Source organism: Malania oleifera, chromosome 1, assembly GCF_029873635.1.
Source record: "Malania oleifera isolate guangnan ecotype guangnan chromosome 1, ASM2987363v1, whole genome shotgun sequence".
Classification (NCBI taxonomy): domain Eukaryota; kingdom Viridiplantae; phylum Streptophyta; class Magnoliopsida; order Santalales; family Ximeniaceae; genus Malania; species Malania oleifera.
Window position 1 is genome coordinate 58,396,846 of NC_080417.1, and position 18,193 is coordinate 58,415,038.

Consider the following 18,193-nt stretch of genomic DNA (forward strand, 5'->3'; position numbering starts at 1 on the left):
TATGATGAGTATAATATGATATTAGCAGTATGAAAAGTAGAAAATACAGATGATACAGTTATATTTTAAATTTTGAAAAGGAAGATATGCTTTGCAGATTATTTATTGTATTACAGATCAATTGTTATTTAAAAAGTATTCTTAACTTAGTTGCCACACACTAGTAATAGCATATTTCCACTTACTGAGCGTTGACTCACCCCATTACTTTAACATTTTCCAGCTGAGCCAGTTAGGCGAGCAAATCAAGCTCGCGGATAGAGACTATTTGATTACCCTGGTTATAGGGTGAGTTTTTGACAGAGTTGTGTATATTTTTGGATAGATGATGCTGGAGGGGTATTTTTGTATGGCTATGGTCTGTATATACTGGATTCTGGTATTGTATAGTATATACGTAAATGGTTGTATGATATGTGTTCCCACTGCTTAGGTATGGATGTAGATACACAGATATATATATATATATATATATATATATATATATATATATATATATATATATAAATGGTAAGAATTCTAAGGGATGTTACACATTTGGTAATCTCAAAATCATGATTTTCAAAATACAGTTTAAAACAAGTCAAGGCAGTGCCATCTCCATAACACAATATATAACACAATATATCCACGATTTTCCAACAAAACTAGAGATGCAACCTGATGTTGCCTTTTTCCCAAAACTGTAACACGAAAACCTCGTAATTTTACCAGTTAGATTTCCCCAAATAAATGGCCAAAACACACACAGGATCGTGAACCACAGTTCTACCAAATCTGATTTAAAAAATAACCGATATAAACAAAATCCCCTTACCTTTCCCCGAAAATCCAACCCAAACTCTACGGCTCCTAAACAGCAAACTGAGTTCCCAAAACCTATAAACCATCGTACAATAATTACTCACAATTTTAATCCCTACAGTTCTACTAAAACGGAAATGAAAACTGAACCCTACCTTGATTTTTGGGTCAAATCCCGAAGACCTCAAAATGAAGATCCAGTCCACAGAACACGTAGAGATTTCTTCCCTAATCCTCGCTGTAACGTTGGTTTGTCGATTTTAATAACGAACGGCGAAGAAATCTAGAGAGAGAGTGTGTGGCTTCAAGTTCTAGAGAGAGATGGAGAGAAAACCTTGTTAACTTAGCTTCTAAGCAAAGAAAAAGATATTTATAGCACCTTTGACTCTGCCAACCTCGTCGACAAGGGAGCATCTTCGTCGACAAGCCAGCGAAGGAAGTTTGTTGACGTAGTGGTGGTCTCGTCGACGAGCCTAAGATTTCCGGATTCCCCAAAACCTCTCGGCTTCTCCTCGTTGACGAACCTCTGAATTTCGTCACCGAATAATAGAAGGGCCTTCGTCGATGAAACTCTGGCTTCGTCAATGAAGTTTGCTGAAATTACTGTTTTACCCTTTTCGTATTTATTTATTTTATATCTCACGAGTCGGGTTCTTACCTGCCTTGTCCATTTGGAAGTAGATTTCATTTTAACAAACTGCCAATGTTTTCACATTTTCACCAACTGTTATGATATATATGCATTAAGTTCATATTGGTTATATACTTGCACTTGCATATTGACTTGATTCTCAAATAATCTTAGTATAGCAATAGTGTAAATATACTAAGATTTGATTTTTAAGCATAGACCACTTCCTAACCTTTTAGTCATCACTACCCCCTAAACCTGAACCTAGGATCTAAGAAAGAATTAACTAATTTGGTAATATTAATTTAAATCCATTTTTCTTAGGTCCTAATGGGTTTGCTTTCATGACAACCCACTTCATTTCTTTATCTATGCCTCTGACACCTCTACCTAAACAAGTGTATTTAATATACCCTTTCTTTCCAATGAATAAGCATGATTTATATGCACATGAACGATTACACTTATTTGTTCTACTTCTACTTGATGAAGCATGGCAATGAGATTTATAAGATGAACCCTTTTTGAATGATTTGTTTCTTTTAAATCCTAAGGGTTGATTTCAGTTATCTCTTTCATTTGTGGGTTTGAAAATCATTTCAAAATAGTCTTCAATTTTTCTCTTCAAGAAAATGATTTTCAAGACCTTCTTAATCTTTTTCTTCACAAAGATAGCATGATGTTCCTTTAATTCTTTTAGTTGTTTAGCTATCCCCTTATTCTCATTTTTCAAAAATATTTTTTGTTTATTCATTCTAACTAGAAGCTTATGCATTTTCGATAAAGCATTTTCTAGTTTTTCATTCAACAAGATGCTTCCATTAATAAATACATTATGTGATTCAATACAGAATTTAACACAATAATTATCATATGAATCACTGCATGAATTGTTAGCCAAAGCATCACATGATCTATCAGAAGATTCATCACAAGATATGTCACAATATTTGTTATCAGAATCATTGCATGCAACATCCGCAGTATAATCATAATTTTTAACAGATGATTCAACGCATAATTTATTCTCGTATTCTATATGAGAATCATCAAGTCCATCAATAATAGGATTATCACAATGTTCGATATATGATTCAGCACATGGAGCAACATAGCATTCAACACATGAGTCATTAATCGAGCTAGAGTAAGAATCATATACCTCATGTTCTGTGAGTGCACTAACCCTGTGATTTACCACTTACAGATCATTTGAGCTTGACACTATCGAAGTGGTGGTCTCCTTCTTCTAAGACTCTCCATATTTCTTTTCAACCTTCTCCCAGATATCCATCGCATTTTTACATCCCAAAATTTCATGAAAAATATGAGAAGCTGAAGCACAATATAAAATCTCCATGGCATATGAATTTGCATGCACAAAAGTAGTATCATTTTCATTCATTTTCATACAAGTTCCTCCAACAATTACTTGCCAAACCCTCCAATCCATTGATTTTATAAAAATGCTCATTCTAATTTTCCAGTGGGTGTAGTTTACACCACAAAACAATGGAGGGCTAGTAGGTATCTGTCCTTCGTCGAATGGGGATACACCCAATTGAGCCATTGCGATCTTTTAAAAAAGCTATTAATCCTAGTGCAACAGGGCTCTGATACCAATTGTTAGCTTTGGTATATTCCCAAGAGTGGGGGTGAATTGGGTATTTAAAAAATTTGTCTCTAAGTCAACCAATCTAATAGCAGCATTACACAAACCTAGGGTCTTTCAATTCAATTATAAACTCAATCAACACATGTAATACATATAATGAATCAAGCATATAACATACACGTGCTGAAAATAAAAGTGCGGAAAATAAATTTGCGAAAATATAAAGAACACGCACGATATGTTATCGGGGTTTGGCCAACTATGCTTACATCCCTACCTCTAGCTCACAAGCCCAAGGATTCCACTAAAGCTAACTTAACGGGTGGAACAGCACCGATTACAACCAGGTCAATTCAAGGGGTTGACCTTAACCAACACGTCTTACCGAGATGGCACACCTAACTTTCCTAACAGGGTTTAAGCCACTTCGAAACTATTTAATAGGGCTAGTCTCCCCCTTCAAGCCCATGTCTAGAACACAACAAATGTGTCTAAAATATTGTGTACACAAAAATGCTTCTTACACTAAGCAGATTATGTACCACTAAGTACAGTATAATCAATGCACCTCAATGATGTAAGAACTATAAGCTCAGTGCTCTACGTGTGCAATCAACATTCAGAATAATGACTTTATCTAATCAAGCACAAGAGTGTATATCAAACAAGCTATTCTTTGAAAACCAGATAAATTAAATCTCAATGTCAGATTAGGGTTTCAAAGATGTTAGCAATAATATTCAAACAAACTCAAAAATATTTTCTTCAATGTAGCAAGCACAAGAGTTGTTCCAAAACAAGCTTTGAAAATGATTTTTGCACACAAAAATATAGGCTTAGGTTACTTGCAATGATAATGCAAGAACGGCAACCTTCCATGTCTTCCCACACAAGATTAATCAAGTTAAATCAGTGGAAGAACTTGATGCTTCTAATCTCAAAAAAATCAAACAATCAATATAATCTAATGAGAGTATTTGCAAGTATGAATGAAGCACAAGCACACAAAATATACTCACAACACTTGTAAGATCAAGAAGGATGATGTGTACAAGTGTTTTGGAGTATTATAGGCTAAAAAAGGATTTTTGATTTGAGAGAGTTTGGCCCTAATCAATTTTTCTAATCCTTGCTAATTATGACAAATGAACATGTATTTATTGGCAAGGAGGTTTTTTTTACCGTTGGGGAATAAATGGGGATTCTTAAAATTGTCTTAAAATGGTTTAGGAAAATTAATTCATTTTACCCCTTTTAAAAAATCAGTAAAAATATTTTAACCTGCGAGGTTCGGGTGCCCGGCCTGAGGTTCGGGTGACCGAACAGACTTATTCAAAAATCCAATTTTCAATGGTTTGGGTCCCCAAATTGAGGACCCATTGGCTGAACCAAAGCCAGTAGCTAAATTTTTGAGGTTCAGGTGCCCGAGGCTATATTCGGTTAACTAAACCAAGCAATTTGGTCGCCCGAGCCCTTTTTGAACATGATCGTTCGGGCGCTCGAGTAGTTGAAAAGTGTTTTATCACAGGTTCATCTACCCAAGGTTGATACGCTCAAATCAAGTTTGGGTGCCCGAACACAAAGTCAATATATTGACTTGTTCGTTCGATCGAGCCGTTTTACATGGCTTGGGTTCGGTCGCCCGAGCCCCCTCGGCATTTCAATTTAAAGTTCATTTTAGTCTTGATTTGATTGCCCTGATATGAAAAGTGATGTTGAGGACTTAAGTGATTGTGCAAGACCTAGGGTCTTTTCTAAGGCCATTTTGAGATAGTCCCAAAAATCCGACGTCAGTCGATTGAACCCTAAGGTCTTGAGTTTGTAATTCCTATATGCATGATATGTATTAAATATTATAGACCTTTTTCCTATTTACTATTACATACCTGAATTGAATGATAATATAAATTACAACATCGACTAATCTTCAAGGTCTTCAGGCTTCAAGCTTTCACATGTCATCAAATATGAACTTGCCAATAAGAATCTGCACACAAACTTGAAAGCCATCAAATACAAAGAGTATTTGTCATTATCAAAACTGAGAATGACCTATAAGGTCAACAGCTATTATTAAGTCAAGCACCAAGTAGCTCGCGAGCGGCTTGGCTCATTTGCAACTCTATTAGTCGCAAGCATTAAAATGTAATTCTAAAAGGTAGTATGTTAGCATGTATTTTAGGTTTTGGATTTAGATGTGCGAATTTGAATAAAACGTAATACAATTTTTCACAACGTTTTGTTTAAATCAACACAAATTCAAATTCAATACTTGAAATTCATGCTCTCGTACATAAGGAAAGTGTTGATTGATCTACGCTTTGACACCTAGTGGTTAATAACCAATAGACCCAAGCTCAAAAATAGCATAAAATTTAAAAAAAAAAAAAAATTTAGCCTAACCGATTGAATCGATTGAACTAGTTGAATCAAGAACAGGATAGTTGCTCAATTCATTTGTCAGCCCAAGTTTTAAAATATTAGCAGCATAAGTTATTTGCACAAATCTTTTAGTTTTAAAAATTCATATTTATAAAAGACATTAAGTTTTTTGAAGTTGACAAAAATACATAATCTTCCCCATGGTTTCACAAATCTCACGAACCTCTCTTACGATTTGACAAAAGGGCAACCTCTCCTAATTTTCTAAAAACTCACTTACCTCTCTCAAAATATCACTTACCTCTCTTGGCATTTGATTTTTTAGGCATCCTTCTTACCAAACTCAGAAAAAATTAATGTTTTTTTAATTGAAAAAAAAATTTTAATGCCCATATATATATATATATATATATATATATAGATAACAAATTAAAGTTCTTCCCATAACGAAAGCCTAGAAGAAACAAGCTTAGATGAAGAGCAGAAGATTTTGAAAATGGGGGTAACTTTGCTCATGTGCAAGCCTTGTAATTCATAGAAATCTTGGATTCTGAAATACCCTACTCCCAACCCAAGGTATATTCAGCACCTTCTGCATAAGGTTCCTACACTATTTTGGATCTGGGAACAAGTTGTACATAATCCTTGAAAATACTTTTGGTGGACTTGAATCGACTAGTTCAGATGTAAAAGATGTTAACATTGAGTCGGAGTTTGTCCTACCAGCCGAAACAAACTGACCCAACCCCACCTAGGTTCATTAAGCTAATTTAAGAATTGAAATAGGAACACTGCCCATTTAAGAGGAACAGAAACACTGAACGCTTAAGAAAATCAGAAACAGTGCCCATTAAGAATTGAGGTCTACAAACAAAAATGCCTGTTTTGATCTCGCTAAAATTACAAGGTGTTGGGACATGAAGATGTAAATTGGATACATATATGAACTTTTGGTGAACTTGACCCTTTGGGGGAAGCAGCTAACAAAAATTTGGTAAGAAACCTATTTAGTTATACACCTTAAGAGAACAAATCAAATGCTAAAAAGGATAGAAGTCAGCCTCATCATCTCCTCCTCTTCCTGCCTTTCCCCGGTTGACCAGATTTGAAAGCATGTTCTTGTTCTTGGAGGAAAGCCAGAGCCCTCCCATATTTCTCCACCCTCTCTTCTTCCACTAGTGCCTTCTCTTTTTCTTTCACTTCATATAAGAAATAATTATCTTTGCGCAGTTCACGAATTGCCCCTCTAGCTTCCTGTTTTATTAGCTTCTTCAACTTTCTCCTCTCAGCCCGTTCACGATCTGGATCATAATCTCTGCCCTTGACAAAGCTGTAAAATGACAGATTATTAAATCAAAGTTCCAATTTAAAAAAATAAACATATATATATATATATATATATATATATATATATAGAGAGAGAGAGAGAGAGAGAGAGAGAGAGAGAGAGCCAAGGGGGTTGAATTACTTCTCCTCAAATTTTGGATTAAGCAATTTGATTGGCACAGGCTTCTGCTTCCGCATTTGAAGTGGTTGACGCTCCATATAATGTTCATGAGCCTTTTTCTTGATGAGCTCAGCCACAGCTTTAAATTTATCCTGCAATGAGTTCAGCATGTGCTGCTGTTCTGCCACTTCAAATAATAATGTTGAAATGGGCAAGAATATTTCCGGAAAGGAATTAAACTCTTCGTAAGCATCAACAAATCCTCGAAGAGTTTCAATTACAGATAACAACACACCAGCCCTGCAAATTATATTTCATCAAACAACAAACATTTGGATAGAAAATATACCAGGAAAGCCCAGTTGCTCACGGGGCAAACATCTCAACATAACTATAAATCAACAACTTAGTAGCAACAAGAAAACTGTAAATACAAATCCAGAAACTTTCAACCTTAGACTTGATGGCACAGGGTGCAATAATTTATTTTAAAATTTAAATCAAAAGGCAATGCCAAGTATATAAATCTAATTGAAGCAAGTTTAAAGAAAGAAGCGAAACCACACACAGCTTTCCATCAAATGGAAGGTCCAAAGCTTATGGATGCAGTGAAGATCTCAACATCAATATATGCTATTTGCGATTGTAAATACATTTTACATCTAGAATTAGCGAGTAAGAAAACCATGCATCTGTACAAAACTTTTAAACTGCAACTTCCAAGAACAAACAGGATATGCGCACTAATTATTTTAAATTAAAGCAATGTCAAGCAAGTAAACAAATCATGGCTCCTCTGAGGATTATGCCATGCACAATCGTTGCCAAGGGGATGGCAAAATATCCGTTTTGTTTGGAAGTCTGGACTTCATGCCTTGGGTTTGGATTTTTATGGATTTTGACAAAATTCCGTACAATTTTGTATTGTATTTTATTCAAATCTACACAAATTCAAATCCAAGGCATGATCTCCATTACAAATATTCATAAAAGACATACAACTACAGCATGACTACAATGTTAAGAGTGTATATGTCGCCCACCACATACTCATATAAGAAGACAAACCCAAGAAATACAAACCTAAAACAGTCAGAGCTGAAGAAGGGAGAGTCCTCTGCCATGTCCATTAGCTTGAAAATATCCAGAGGACTAAATTCATTTATACTATCCTGTATACACAGGAGGGGGCCAATGGCTTTTATTTGCATAACAGAATTGAACTGCCACAAAATAAAAAGTTAGAGCAGTGAGTTTCTTCATGCAACCAACTGATGGTGTCTCTCCCATGAAGAGTAGCACAGAAAGCAATCAGGAAGCCACCAATATTGAAGAAATTGTGCAACAAAAACATAAGCAATGGAAAGGAATCAAACCTGAGAATCCAGACATGATGCTCGTTTCCTGTCCATAGCAGCCACCAGCAAAGTTTGGAGAAACATTATGGCTTCAGGACAGAACTTCCTAGATTGTTTAGCAACCTGAGAAATCAAATTGTTAAGCTGAAGGCCAATACTCCCCAAAAGAAGGGATCTTAACCTATGAAGGTAAAAAACATTACTATGATCATACAGATCAAGTGAAAATTATCCCTCAAAAAATTTAACATTCAGTTCCATCAAAATTGGGAATTTAAATCAGGTACCCTTGCGCACACCCCCCCCCCCCACCCTGCTCCTACCCCTACCCTTGTGTCGTGGTCACCCTACCCTTGTGTCATGGTTCCACATCGGATGTGTACTAGGGAGATCTTGGACATATAAGGAAGGTTTGGGCTCCAACTAAGTGAAGCACCTTTTATAGGACAAACTCATGCGGCCAGTGGGCCAAAGCGGACAATAGCTCACAAAAGTTGGGCCTGGGACCTTTAAATTTGGTATCAGAGCCACCCTAGGGATACCGGATACTATCATGTGAGTGGATCTGCCCTGGGGATACAATCATGTGAGTGAATTCTACACTGAGGTGTAAACCACTTTGATAAGTCAGTCAGAAATCGGACAAGAGGGCCTGTAGTTGTCTCACATCGGATGTGTATTAAGGAGATCAAGCTGACAAGAACATCAGAAATTAAACGGGAAAGCCTGTCACAGACTCACATTGGTTGTGTACTAGAAAAATCACACTAACAAGGACGTCAAAGATTGGACAGGAGAGCTTGTCATAGTCCCACATCGGATGTATACTAGGGAGATCTTGAACTTATAAGGAGGGTTTGGGCTCCCCAACTAAATGAGGCGACTTTTGTAGGAAAAACTCATGAGACTGGTGGACCAAAGTGGAAAATACCTCACCGGAGTTGGGGCCAGGTCCATTACACCCTACCCCGGCCCCTGCCCACACCATCTGCATAGGCTGAAACTTACCCACCCACCACGCCCTTTGGATAAATAATAGCAGCCACACCCATTCAACCTTGCAAAAGAACTTAATTTATGGGCAAAATACACTGACCTCAAGGTTTGTTAAAAAGAAGCTTACCTCTTCTGCCTTTTCAATGCTGGAAACCTCCCTCGGCATCTATTTTTTACGACACTTATTGCCCCTCTATCAAGTAGCTGTTAAAGAACCCAATGGTATTTGATAATGTCATCAAATTTGTTTAAACTAACCCTTCTACCCTTATCAGAAATATAAGGAAATAAAGCATGGTCATGGTTTGAAATAACGACTGCAACTGTTACGTAACACAGTTATGTAACAGTTTTTTGGGTACTCGATATCGTTACACATCACAAAATCAGTGGGAAAAAAAATCACAGCTGTAGCGGCTGTTATGGACCGTGACCATTACGTAAAGGTTGTTACGGACGTTATGTAATCACTACAAGATTGTTACGCCAAAAATTTAGTTTATTTTTTACTTTTTCTTATCACTTCTATTTTTCCACCCTTTCATAAATAATTCTCAAAATACTATAGGGCAAGTGGGGGAAAAGATTATAATGAGGATGATAATGATACAAAATTTACTTTAAAAAAAAAACACACACAAGAGATGCATTAATTAATAATTTGAAAATACTAACTTGTTCGGAAAACATTTTATTTTGATAATTTTAGCAATTTGAAATTTAAGTTCAATATTTTTCAACTTTAACCTTGTTTTCTTTTCTAGTTCTTGTATATTTGTATTATTCGTACACCTTATGTGTCCAATAGATTAATGGAGTGCATAACATTTTTTGTTTTATAATAAATTCAACACACATAAGAATTTATTACACATAAGAATAATGAGAAAGTATAAATACACACACACGCACACACACATAATTTTTTATGTCAATGGTGGTTTAAAACAAATGTAAATTTCTTTTCCACAACTTAGTTGAAATAAAGGATCCAAAATAAACTAAAAACTCTTTCTAAAAAGGATTCAAAGCTTAAAACATGCAATTACACTAATATGCACAACGTTGTGTGTGCTTGAAAAAAATTTACAGCCGTTATACCCACTTCCTGTTCTAGAACATCCGCTACTCCCGCTTCCCGTTGCACCCGTTACTGTTACGTTACGCTACCCACTATTGTGATTTAAAACCATGACCATGGTGGGAAAAACTAACCATAAATGACTAAAATTGGTTTTAGGGTCCTTTTGCACTTTTTCCACTTTTTTTTACCTTTTATGGAAGCTTAGAAACACAATTTTAAGTTGGTTTGATTTATTTAGTAATTTTTTTATTAAAAAAATCATTTTTGCATTTATTTTCCTTGACAAGCATGGATTTTTTTTAGTAACTAGCATTCAAATAAACCATTTTTTCTCTCATTAAATTACATATGTTTGTATTCTAGGTTCTCTGTTTTCTTTTTTTCTTTTTTCTTTTTTAGCGGTTTTTTCTTGCACCTGATTTGGAGACAAAAATACATTCTATAGCCATGCATTTTTGTTCTCGTTTGACATATGAACATTCTACACTTTATTTTTTGAATAATAAAAATTCCATTAAAGATAGAGTCAAAAGATGGCATTCTATATTTTATATTTCTTTACATTTATGATTTCTTAGTTTAAACTTCACTTATAATCAATATACAAAAAAATAGCAAGTGCATGCTTCGTCTCAACAATAGCAACTAAAACAATCAAGATGGCATCCAATACTCGTAGTATATATTATTATATTATATTTAAATTGATTGAAATTTACTAAAAAAAAATTTAAAACATTAGTATATAGGATGCCAGAATCAAAACATGCAATCTATATGCTTTTAACAAGTTCGCAAATGCAAAAACTGAATTCACGGGCATGGTGTCCATTACCCATTATGTAACATCCACTATGGCTGCAACCATTACGCTGTTACTGTTACTGTTATGCAGACTGTTATCATTATTTAAAACCATGCTGCCATCCATATGTAAAAGATATATTATCCAATTGTCAAGGAAACCCTTGGTTATTTCAACTAGAAGGAAGACCATGATTGATAAAATGAATAATATGAAAATACGAAAGGACAGATAGTGAAAATGTTCAAATGAAGGATGACACTCATTTTAGAACAAGATGCAAGCAGGAGGAAAAAGCTTTGTAAGTTAGTTATTGATAGTGAAAGTTGCAAAAATCTGCTTGCTGAAGTACTAGTGGAAAGTTTGAATCTTGAAGTGGTGGAATACCCACAACAATATCGCATTGATGCATTCTTTGGTCCAATAAAAGGCAGGAATTATCCTTGACAACAAGGTGTATGGTCAATTTTTCAATTGGAATCTGTTAAAAAGAATCTGTTTGGTGTACATAGTACCAACAAAAACATGCCATATTGTCGTCCATGGCAAAGTGGTCGAAGTGCTGTCCATGATGAGCACAACAATACCTACTCTTTCTATGTCAGATATGGTGACAAGAAGAAGTTAATTTTAAAGCCTATGAAGGATGTTGATGTGACAAAGGATGAGGATGAGGAAATGCAGGCCAACAGTTTTAATAAAACAAACCATGTCACTTATGAGAAGGTCTTAATGAAGCTACTCAATGCTTCCTCAATTGGAAATGATGTTATAGCGATGAAGCTTTTGATACATTTACTCTCCCTAAAGATGAGTTCTGTTACAACAAAACCTAGCTGTGTCGCTACTGTTGATCTGGTTCATATGAGTATTGAGTAGTTGCCACAAAAAAAAGTCCTTTGATGATCAACAAGAAGAATTTTTTTTTGTATAACCCAGATTTCAAACCTGGATGAGTCCTTTGCCACCGCTCCCCACTCCACCCCTGACGGAACCAAATCAAGGAATGCGTGACCAGCCCCAAATCTTCCTTCTGATAAATCAAGGATTGGCCTTCATGTGGAATTGAACCCAAGAACAAAAGTAGTTGCTGCTACCAAAGCCAAATCAAGAGTAAGACAGCAGCAAAATATTGATGTCAACACACCTTTGCTGGAGCCTGCTGCTCCATGGGGTAATTATGGATTTTGTTGGGGGATTGCCCAACAAGGAAAAAGATATTGATTCTGTAATTGTGGTGGTTGATGGCTTCTCGAAAATAGCACATTTAACAGCATGCAAAAAGACATCAAACACTACCCAACATCACATCTACTTTTCCAAGAGAGTTGGAGATTTCATTGCTTGCCCAAGATAATAAGCCCAAGATAATAACAGATAATTCAAAATTCAGGCTCGGGGATAAGCACTTCTGACTTCTAGTCATGTGGAAAGAGAAGACCGACTATGGAAATTCCTAGATAAGCCAATAGGAGCTTATTTTGAGTGATAGCAAGATGTGCGAATCATTAAAGACAACAACTCGCATAGAGGTGAGTTTCTTCTAACAAGGAGGGAATGGGGCAGTGCTGTTGCAGGGAAGCATTAGTTACTAATATTTCTGAGAAACAGTCCACTCTTTGCTTTGTTAGTTGCAAAAATAGTTATTAATTACAGTTATTTATGTGTCATTTGGGTCATTTCCTAAGTCCCAAGTGTTTTTATTAACAAAGTTCATTTATGAATAATTAGTCTAGTTCCAAAGCTATTTATGAGATCTTTTGGGTCTAGAGAAGTTGATCCAGCTTTAGTCAGCGTAGTCATTTTCCTAAGCACATTTAATGCCCAAAGTTGTCATGTGCCTGTGTTTATATCAGCCCAGATAATGAAAGAGATATTACAGAATTTTCCCTTTACATTCTGCCTAACAATTCTGATATGCTTAGAAATTTCCCACAATCTGGAAGTGTGGGTTGAGGATTCACCCAGTGGCTCCTTCCATAGCCTCCATCAGAACCTTTCTGCATAAGAGAATCTCTCTTTTGCCCACATATGTCCCTGTAATTATACTAATCTGTCAGATTTCTAATCTGACATCCAGAAGTCTATTTTCTCCATGCATGCTGCATCACTGATTGAAACCTTCATTGCATTTATATCTCCCCCTTTCCCTCTCCATTACTCTTCACATCTCATAGGTATCCTCTCTAACTATAACCCTCATTTTTTGGGCTCATTTATTGCCCAGTATGATACAAGCAAAGCCCAAAGTTAGAATGAAGGGAGAATTTTGGATGCTATCATGGATGGAGGGGGAACGAGTGGCAGCAACATCATTGCAGCAAGGTTTCCAGCAATTGGTTGCAATTGTAGTAGCACTAAAATGGTTCACTTCTGTGTGCAAAATTGTCTTTAAAAAGCACAATTAGTTTATTTACAACAACAACAAAACCAAGCCATAGTCCCACTAGGTGGGGTCGGCACAATTAGTTTATTTATGTATGCAAAATTGACTTTGCAAAGCACAATTATCACTGTTAATTAGCTGTCAAATTGTCAAGGGGGTCAATGGTATTGTTGGGAAAAAAAAATTCTAGAGGTCCCTGTCTTTACAATAAAATTGACGGGAGGTCAGTGTATTGTGTCAAATTTTTAATAAAAACCTTCATATTGAAGCCATCTATTTTTGGCTCAACGGCAATGGCTTAAAACAAATCCCACAAAAGTTTAAGGCTACAAATACAAGATACAAAGTAATTATAAAAGAACATTAAAATTAGTGCAAAATATACAGAGCTCCCACAAGGCTTGACAAAAAAGATGCAGACCTTCACATTCAAAATATGACAACAACCTTCCATAACATTTAAATATAATGACAATTATAACCCCAACATTAGTTACCTCCCTCCACAACCCTCCCCCCTCCCCCCCAAAAAAAAAAAAAAAAAAAAGATAATTCATTCATCTAATAAATTTTTTGTTTATAAAAGAAATGATATATTCATTTTAATAATGAATTTAACCCCTCAATGGTAAGTGGGAGAAGCCTAAATGTTGGAAAGAACTCGCATCATTCTTGAATGAGGTTCAATGAAAATATTGGAATTGGATAATGCAAAGCAGGCCCTGTCAAAACATGCACATGCAGAGAACAAGATGCATAGTTGCGAAAATATGTATCAGCATTCACCAATGCGTTCACTTGACACATTTCTCCAAATCCAGTCATAATTTAGACATCAATTTTCAAAGAAACGTAACCATCAGCTAACTTATGTTTTTTCATAGGAGATGGTCAAGTAATAGAGGGGAAAGTGTCATATTTGTATGCCGAGGTCAATGCCATTTTTTGAATGTTGCGGGAAAGTCCACATCTTTTTGGATGACCTATGGGAGGCCAGTGTATTTTGCCCTTAAAATTTATATTGTAAATAAAAAGTTGGAGTGGAGTGGAGGAAGGAGAGGCAACCATATGCCTGCAGCCAATCCTGCCCCAACCTCATCTCTTTTTCAAAGAATATACCTGATAGTAGATGGGTGAGGCAGTACCTGAGGGGCTCGGATGAAATTTATGTTCCTAATCTAAATGCACCAAACTGCTACAGACATCCCACATGACCAACAAAGCCAACTATCCTAGCTCCCTCCAAAGCCCATAAGTTTTTGAAGTTGGAGACTCTCTGAAGATGATGGGACACACGCAACAGAATATCACCACAACCAATTGAAAAATGTCTAGATGGATGATGCCCAAGCTCATTCACAAAGACCAATGCAACTATTAATTGCAATAGTTAAATTATTACTAGTTAGAAAGTTATTTGCATACAAAAAAACTCACATCACTGTATAATTGGAAAAAGAGATAATATTCTTATGGAATGGAATGGAATTTAATAGCAGAAAATCATTATGTTGTCAATTGCAAATAGTAGAAATGACCCATTGAAAATGCCAATGCAACAAACAAAAATAGTTACACCACAAATTTCTTGGGAATCGAAAAATCAGGTAAATGTCTCTAAGCCACTGGTATTTGAAAAACATGAAACACTCACAACATAATAAGAGCAAAGCAAAATAGCAGCAGGGTACATACAAAGAGCAACACGCTTGAGAATGGCAGGTTAGCAAACAAGAAGAAAATATTTACAGGAAATACAGAGTCAAACTAAATGATCAAAATGAAAATAGGCATTTGGAAGTACGTCTCAGGAGCACTGAGACACCTTCCATCACCATCCAATAGATGAGAATTTATTCCCATTTGAACAAATGATAGAGGAGAAATATTGCTCCTTAGACATAATCAAACACTCCACTGTATGCTGATATTGATCACTTCAAATCAACAATGTAGAGATTGAAGAAAAGAAACAGAAAGGTAAGTGGCACATACAGAAAGAACCATGGAGCATAGGAAAGAGCCAATGGCAACATCCCGACCGGACATAATGGGGCAACGCATCAGATATTCACAAATCAGCAATAGTGCAGGGGTCATGACAACATGACGGAAATCAGAGCATGGAAATATCATGGACCACAGTCTGAGGAGTCCTAATGTTTTTAAAGAAGGCCAACAACTTGCCCCTGCAATGATTAGAATAGGCGAGCTCAACCACACTAAGTCCACTATAATATAATTAGGAGAACCAACACCACTTAATATCATCAAAGCCAACCTGTGTTTTTGAGAGCTTCACATAACTGCATACGAGTCCGTAATATCCGTTCACGAGCACAGATTGCTGCAAAGTACGGGACCTCCGCACTCATCTCCATTAATGGCTTGACAAGGAGATTCAGCAGGATGAAATTCAATGGCTTTTTATTTGATAAGACAGCAAAATACTGCAATAGTAGACCATAAAACACCTGTAGAGATTCCACCCAACAACAATAGTCAAGACATGAACGAGTTTGATGACAAATTAATCTCCATTTTCCCATAAGCTAAGGGTCATATTGCCACTCATAAAGGGCTGACTAATTTCCCAACTGCATAAAGTGAAGGAATGACAAAAGAGAGACAGGGAGATGGGGAGGGAGAGAAAAGTAACTTAAAATGAGTCAAATAAAATAGTCAGCTAAGTTGAACAGTCTCTCCAATTGTGCAGCTGCATATATCATGCCCTACCATATGGTATGATAGCTTTGTCTGCTACATATTGCATCTTTTCACTCAGCTAAGTTTAACAAGCAACCTTAATAAATCATTATCAACTGCCACTCCCTTCAAAAAATTGCTTAATTATTTTTCCAGGTATAAATCATTAAAAAGTATCAGGGTAGATGAATAGGAAAAAAATCCATGGCAATTTCAGATTCAAAAAGAGGCCTGGTCAAATAATCTCCTTAATCTCCATCACCAGTTACAACTCTATATAATTGGATTCATTCTGACACCTACAGGAGCATGATGTATGAGTTTGCATATAGGCTAGCACACGACTACTCAACAGTATCCTTTCAATACGAAATTCTTTTACACCCAGAGGTCATAATTCCCTTCTTGTAGTCCCAGAAGATTCAGAACTAGCTCCACTCTATACCTGAAAGATAATGGCCCAATAGTGCAAAGCCAAATCTAAGGCTTAGATGATTCAATTGAAGCCACTTGTTTTGGTAAATAATTTAAATGAATTGCACAATAGAAAAATTATCTTCAAATCAAATAGCAGGCAAATGGTAGTATCAACTTTCATACTTGCATTTTCTTCCGGTTTTCTTCCCTTGAACTGATTGGACTGGATTTACGAATTCGACTAATTGCCTCAAGAATGTCAACATTGGATCGATTCTCTAGCAATGCGCTTAACTCTTCAAAGCTACTTGGAGATTGAATTACAAAGGGAAGGGACTCCTTTCCAGTTGAAGGCTGTTTACCACTAGTTATCTTCTTGTTATCTAAGGAATCTGAATTTCCTTTCCTAATTTCTGCTACGTCATTGCCAATTGCCAGTTTATGGCCCTTCGACTCCAGCTTTTTTCCTTCATCCTCATTGCTACCTTCATCATCCTCTTCGCCTTCTTCTAAATCTGTTCTAAAATCTTCATCATCACTCTGTTCCCAATCCTTCAACGAATTCTTCTCAGATTCACCATTACCTTCATCAGATCCTTCCTCATCAGCATCATCTTCAGCGCTTTCTGAATCCTCAGAAGATTCACCATCTTTGCTTTCAGAATCATTCTCCTCCTCCCTTTCAAGAATCTCATCAATCCAGCCCTTTTTAGCTTTGGATTCTTCATCAAAAGAAAATGAATCACCAAGATCATCCCCAGAAATGGATCTAATCCTTGGAACAGAAGGGCTTTCAACATCCTTTGGAGCATCATCATCTTCGTCACTAGAGTCATCATTTGCAAGCATTCTCTTTTGACGCTCTTCCTGAAAACAAAAACCATTATACAAGTAATTAAATCACAGAGTTTGAAGTCAATTCCGTAATTTAAACCGATGCACAATACCAGCTGAGTTTTGATTATAAAACATAATTAGAACCAAGCCAAAAAAAAAAAAACAAGAAGAAGAAATTGGACAATGATTTGCAATTTAAATTTCTCAAGATATTAGTGACATATATAACCATTAAGAGATAATAAACTCCTAAGCTTTAGGATCAACTAAAATTCTTTTAGGTTTCTCTTCTAAAAACTAGTCATGTACAGGTACATTCATAGCAATGAGGGTAAAATGATACACAATGCAAGAGGGTGACTCGAATAAATTACTTTTTTTTTTCTTCTTAATTTGAGATATAAGTCCTATAAATCACTTCCACAATGTCATTCCAAACACTTTAATTTGAGATCAGAGAAAAGGATGATGCTACTTGCAAGAGAAAATATAACCAATGACAGTCAACATCTTGGACCTCGCATACTGCAGTTGCGCATTTACTCAATAAGGATTAGGACTCAAGAGAGAGACATAAGCCAGTCATGCTGCCACCATGTATCCCTAAGATACTGTTAAAAACATAGTTTTTATTGCTTCCTACTTCCAGATTATACGATTGCTGTGGAAGGTGCATTCACAAATACAATGCTTATTAATCATACTAACATCAAATTGGCCTACAT

At 36.0% G+C, this 18,193-nt stretch overlaps 1 protein-coding gene across 2 annotated transcripts in view; it reads right to left on the reverse strand.

The window, feature by feature from the left end:
* Nucleotides 1-6,257: 6,257 nt before the first annotated feature.
* LOC131153166 (uncharacterized) overlaps nucleotides 6,258-18,193 on the reverse strand; it is a 30,018-nt gene continuing 18,082 nt past the window's right edge. For both annotated transcript variants that reach the window (XM_058105292.1, XM_058105301.1), the window contains 7 exons: nucleotides 16,815-17,498; nucleotides 15,790-15,982; nucleotides 15,504-15,697; nucleotides 8,256-8,360; nucleotides 7,963-8,102; nucleotides 6,901-7,179; nucleotides 6,258-6,762 (listed from right to left, as the gene is read on the reverse strand). In XM_058105292.1, coding sequence (XP_057961275.1) covers nucleotides 6,498-6,762; nucleotides 6,901-7,179; nucleotides 7,963-8,102; nucleotides 8,256-8,360; nucleotides 15,504-15,697; nucleotides 15,790-15,982; nucleotides 16,815-17,498 — 1,860 coding nt within the window. In that variant the 3' untranslated portion in view covers nucleotides 6,258-6,497. The remainder of the gene's footprint in view (nucleotides 6,763-6,900; nucleotides 7,180-7,962; nucleotides 8,103-8,255; nucleotides 8,361-15,503; nucleotides 15,698-15,789; nucleotides 15,983-16,814; nucleotides 17,499-18,193) is intronic.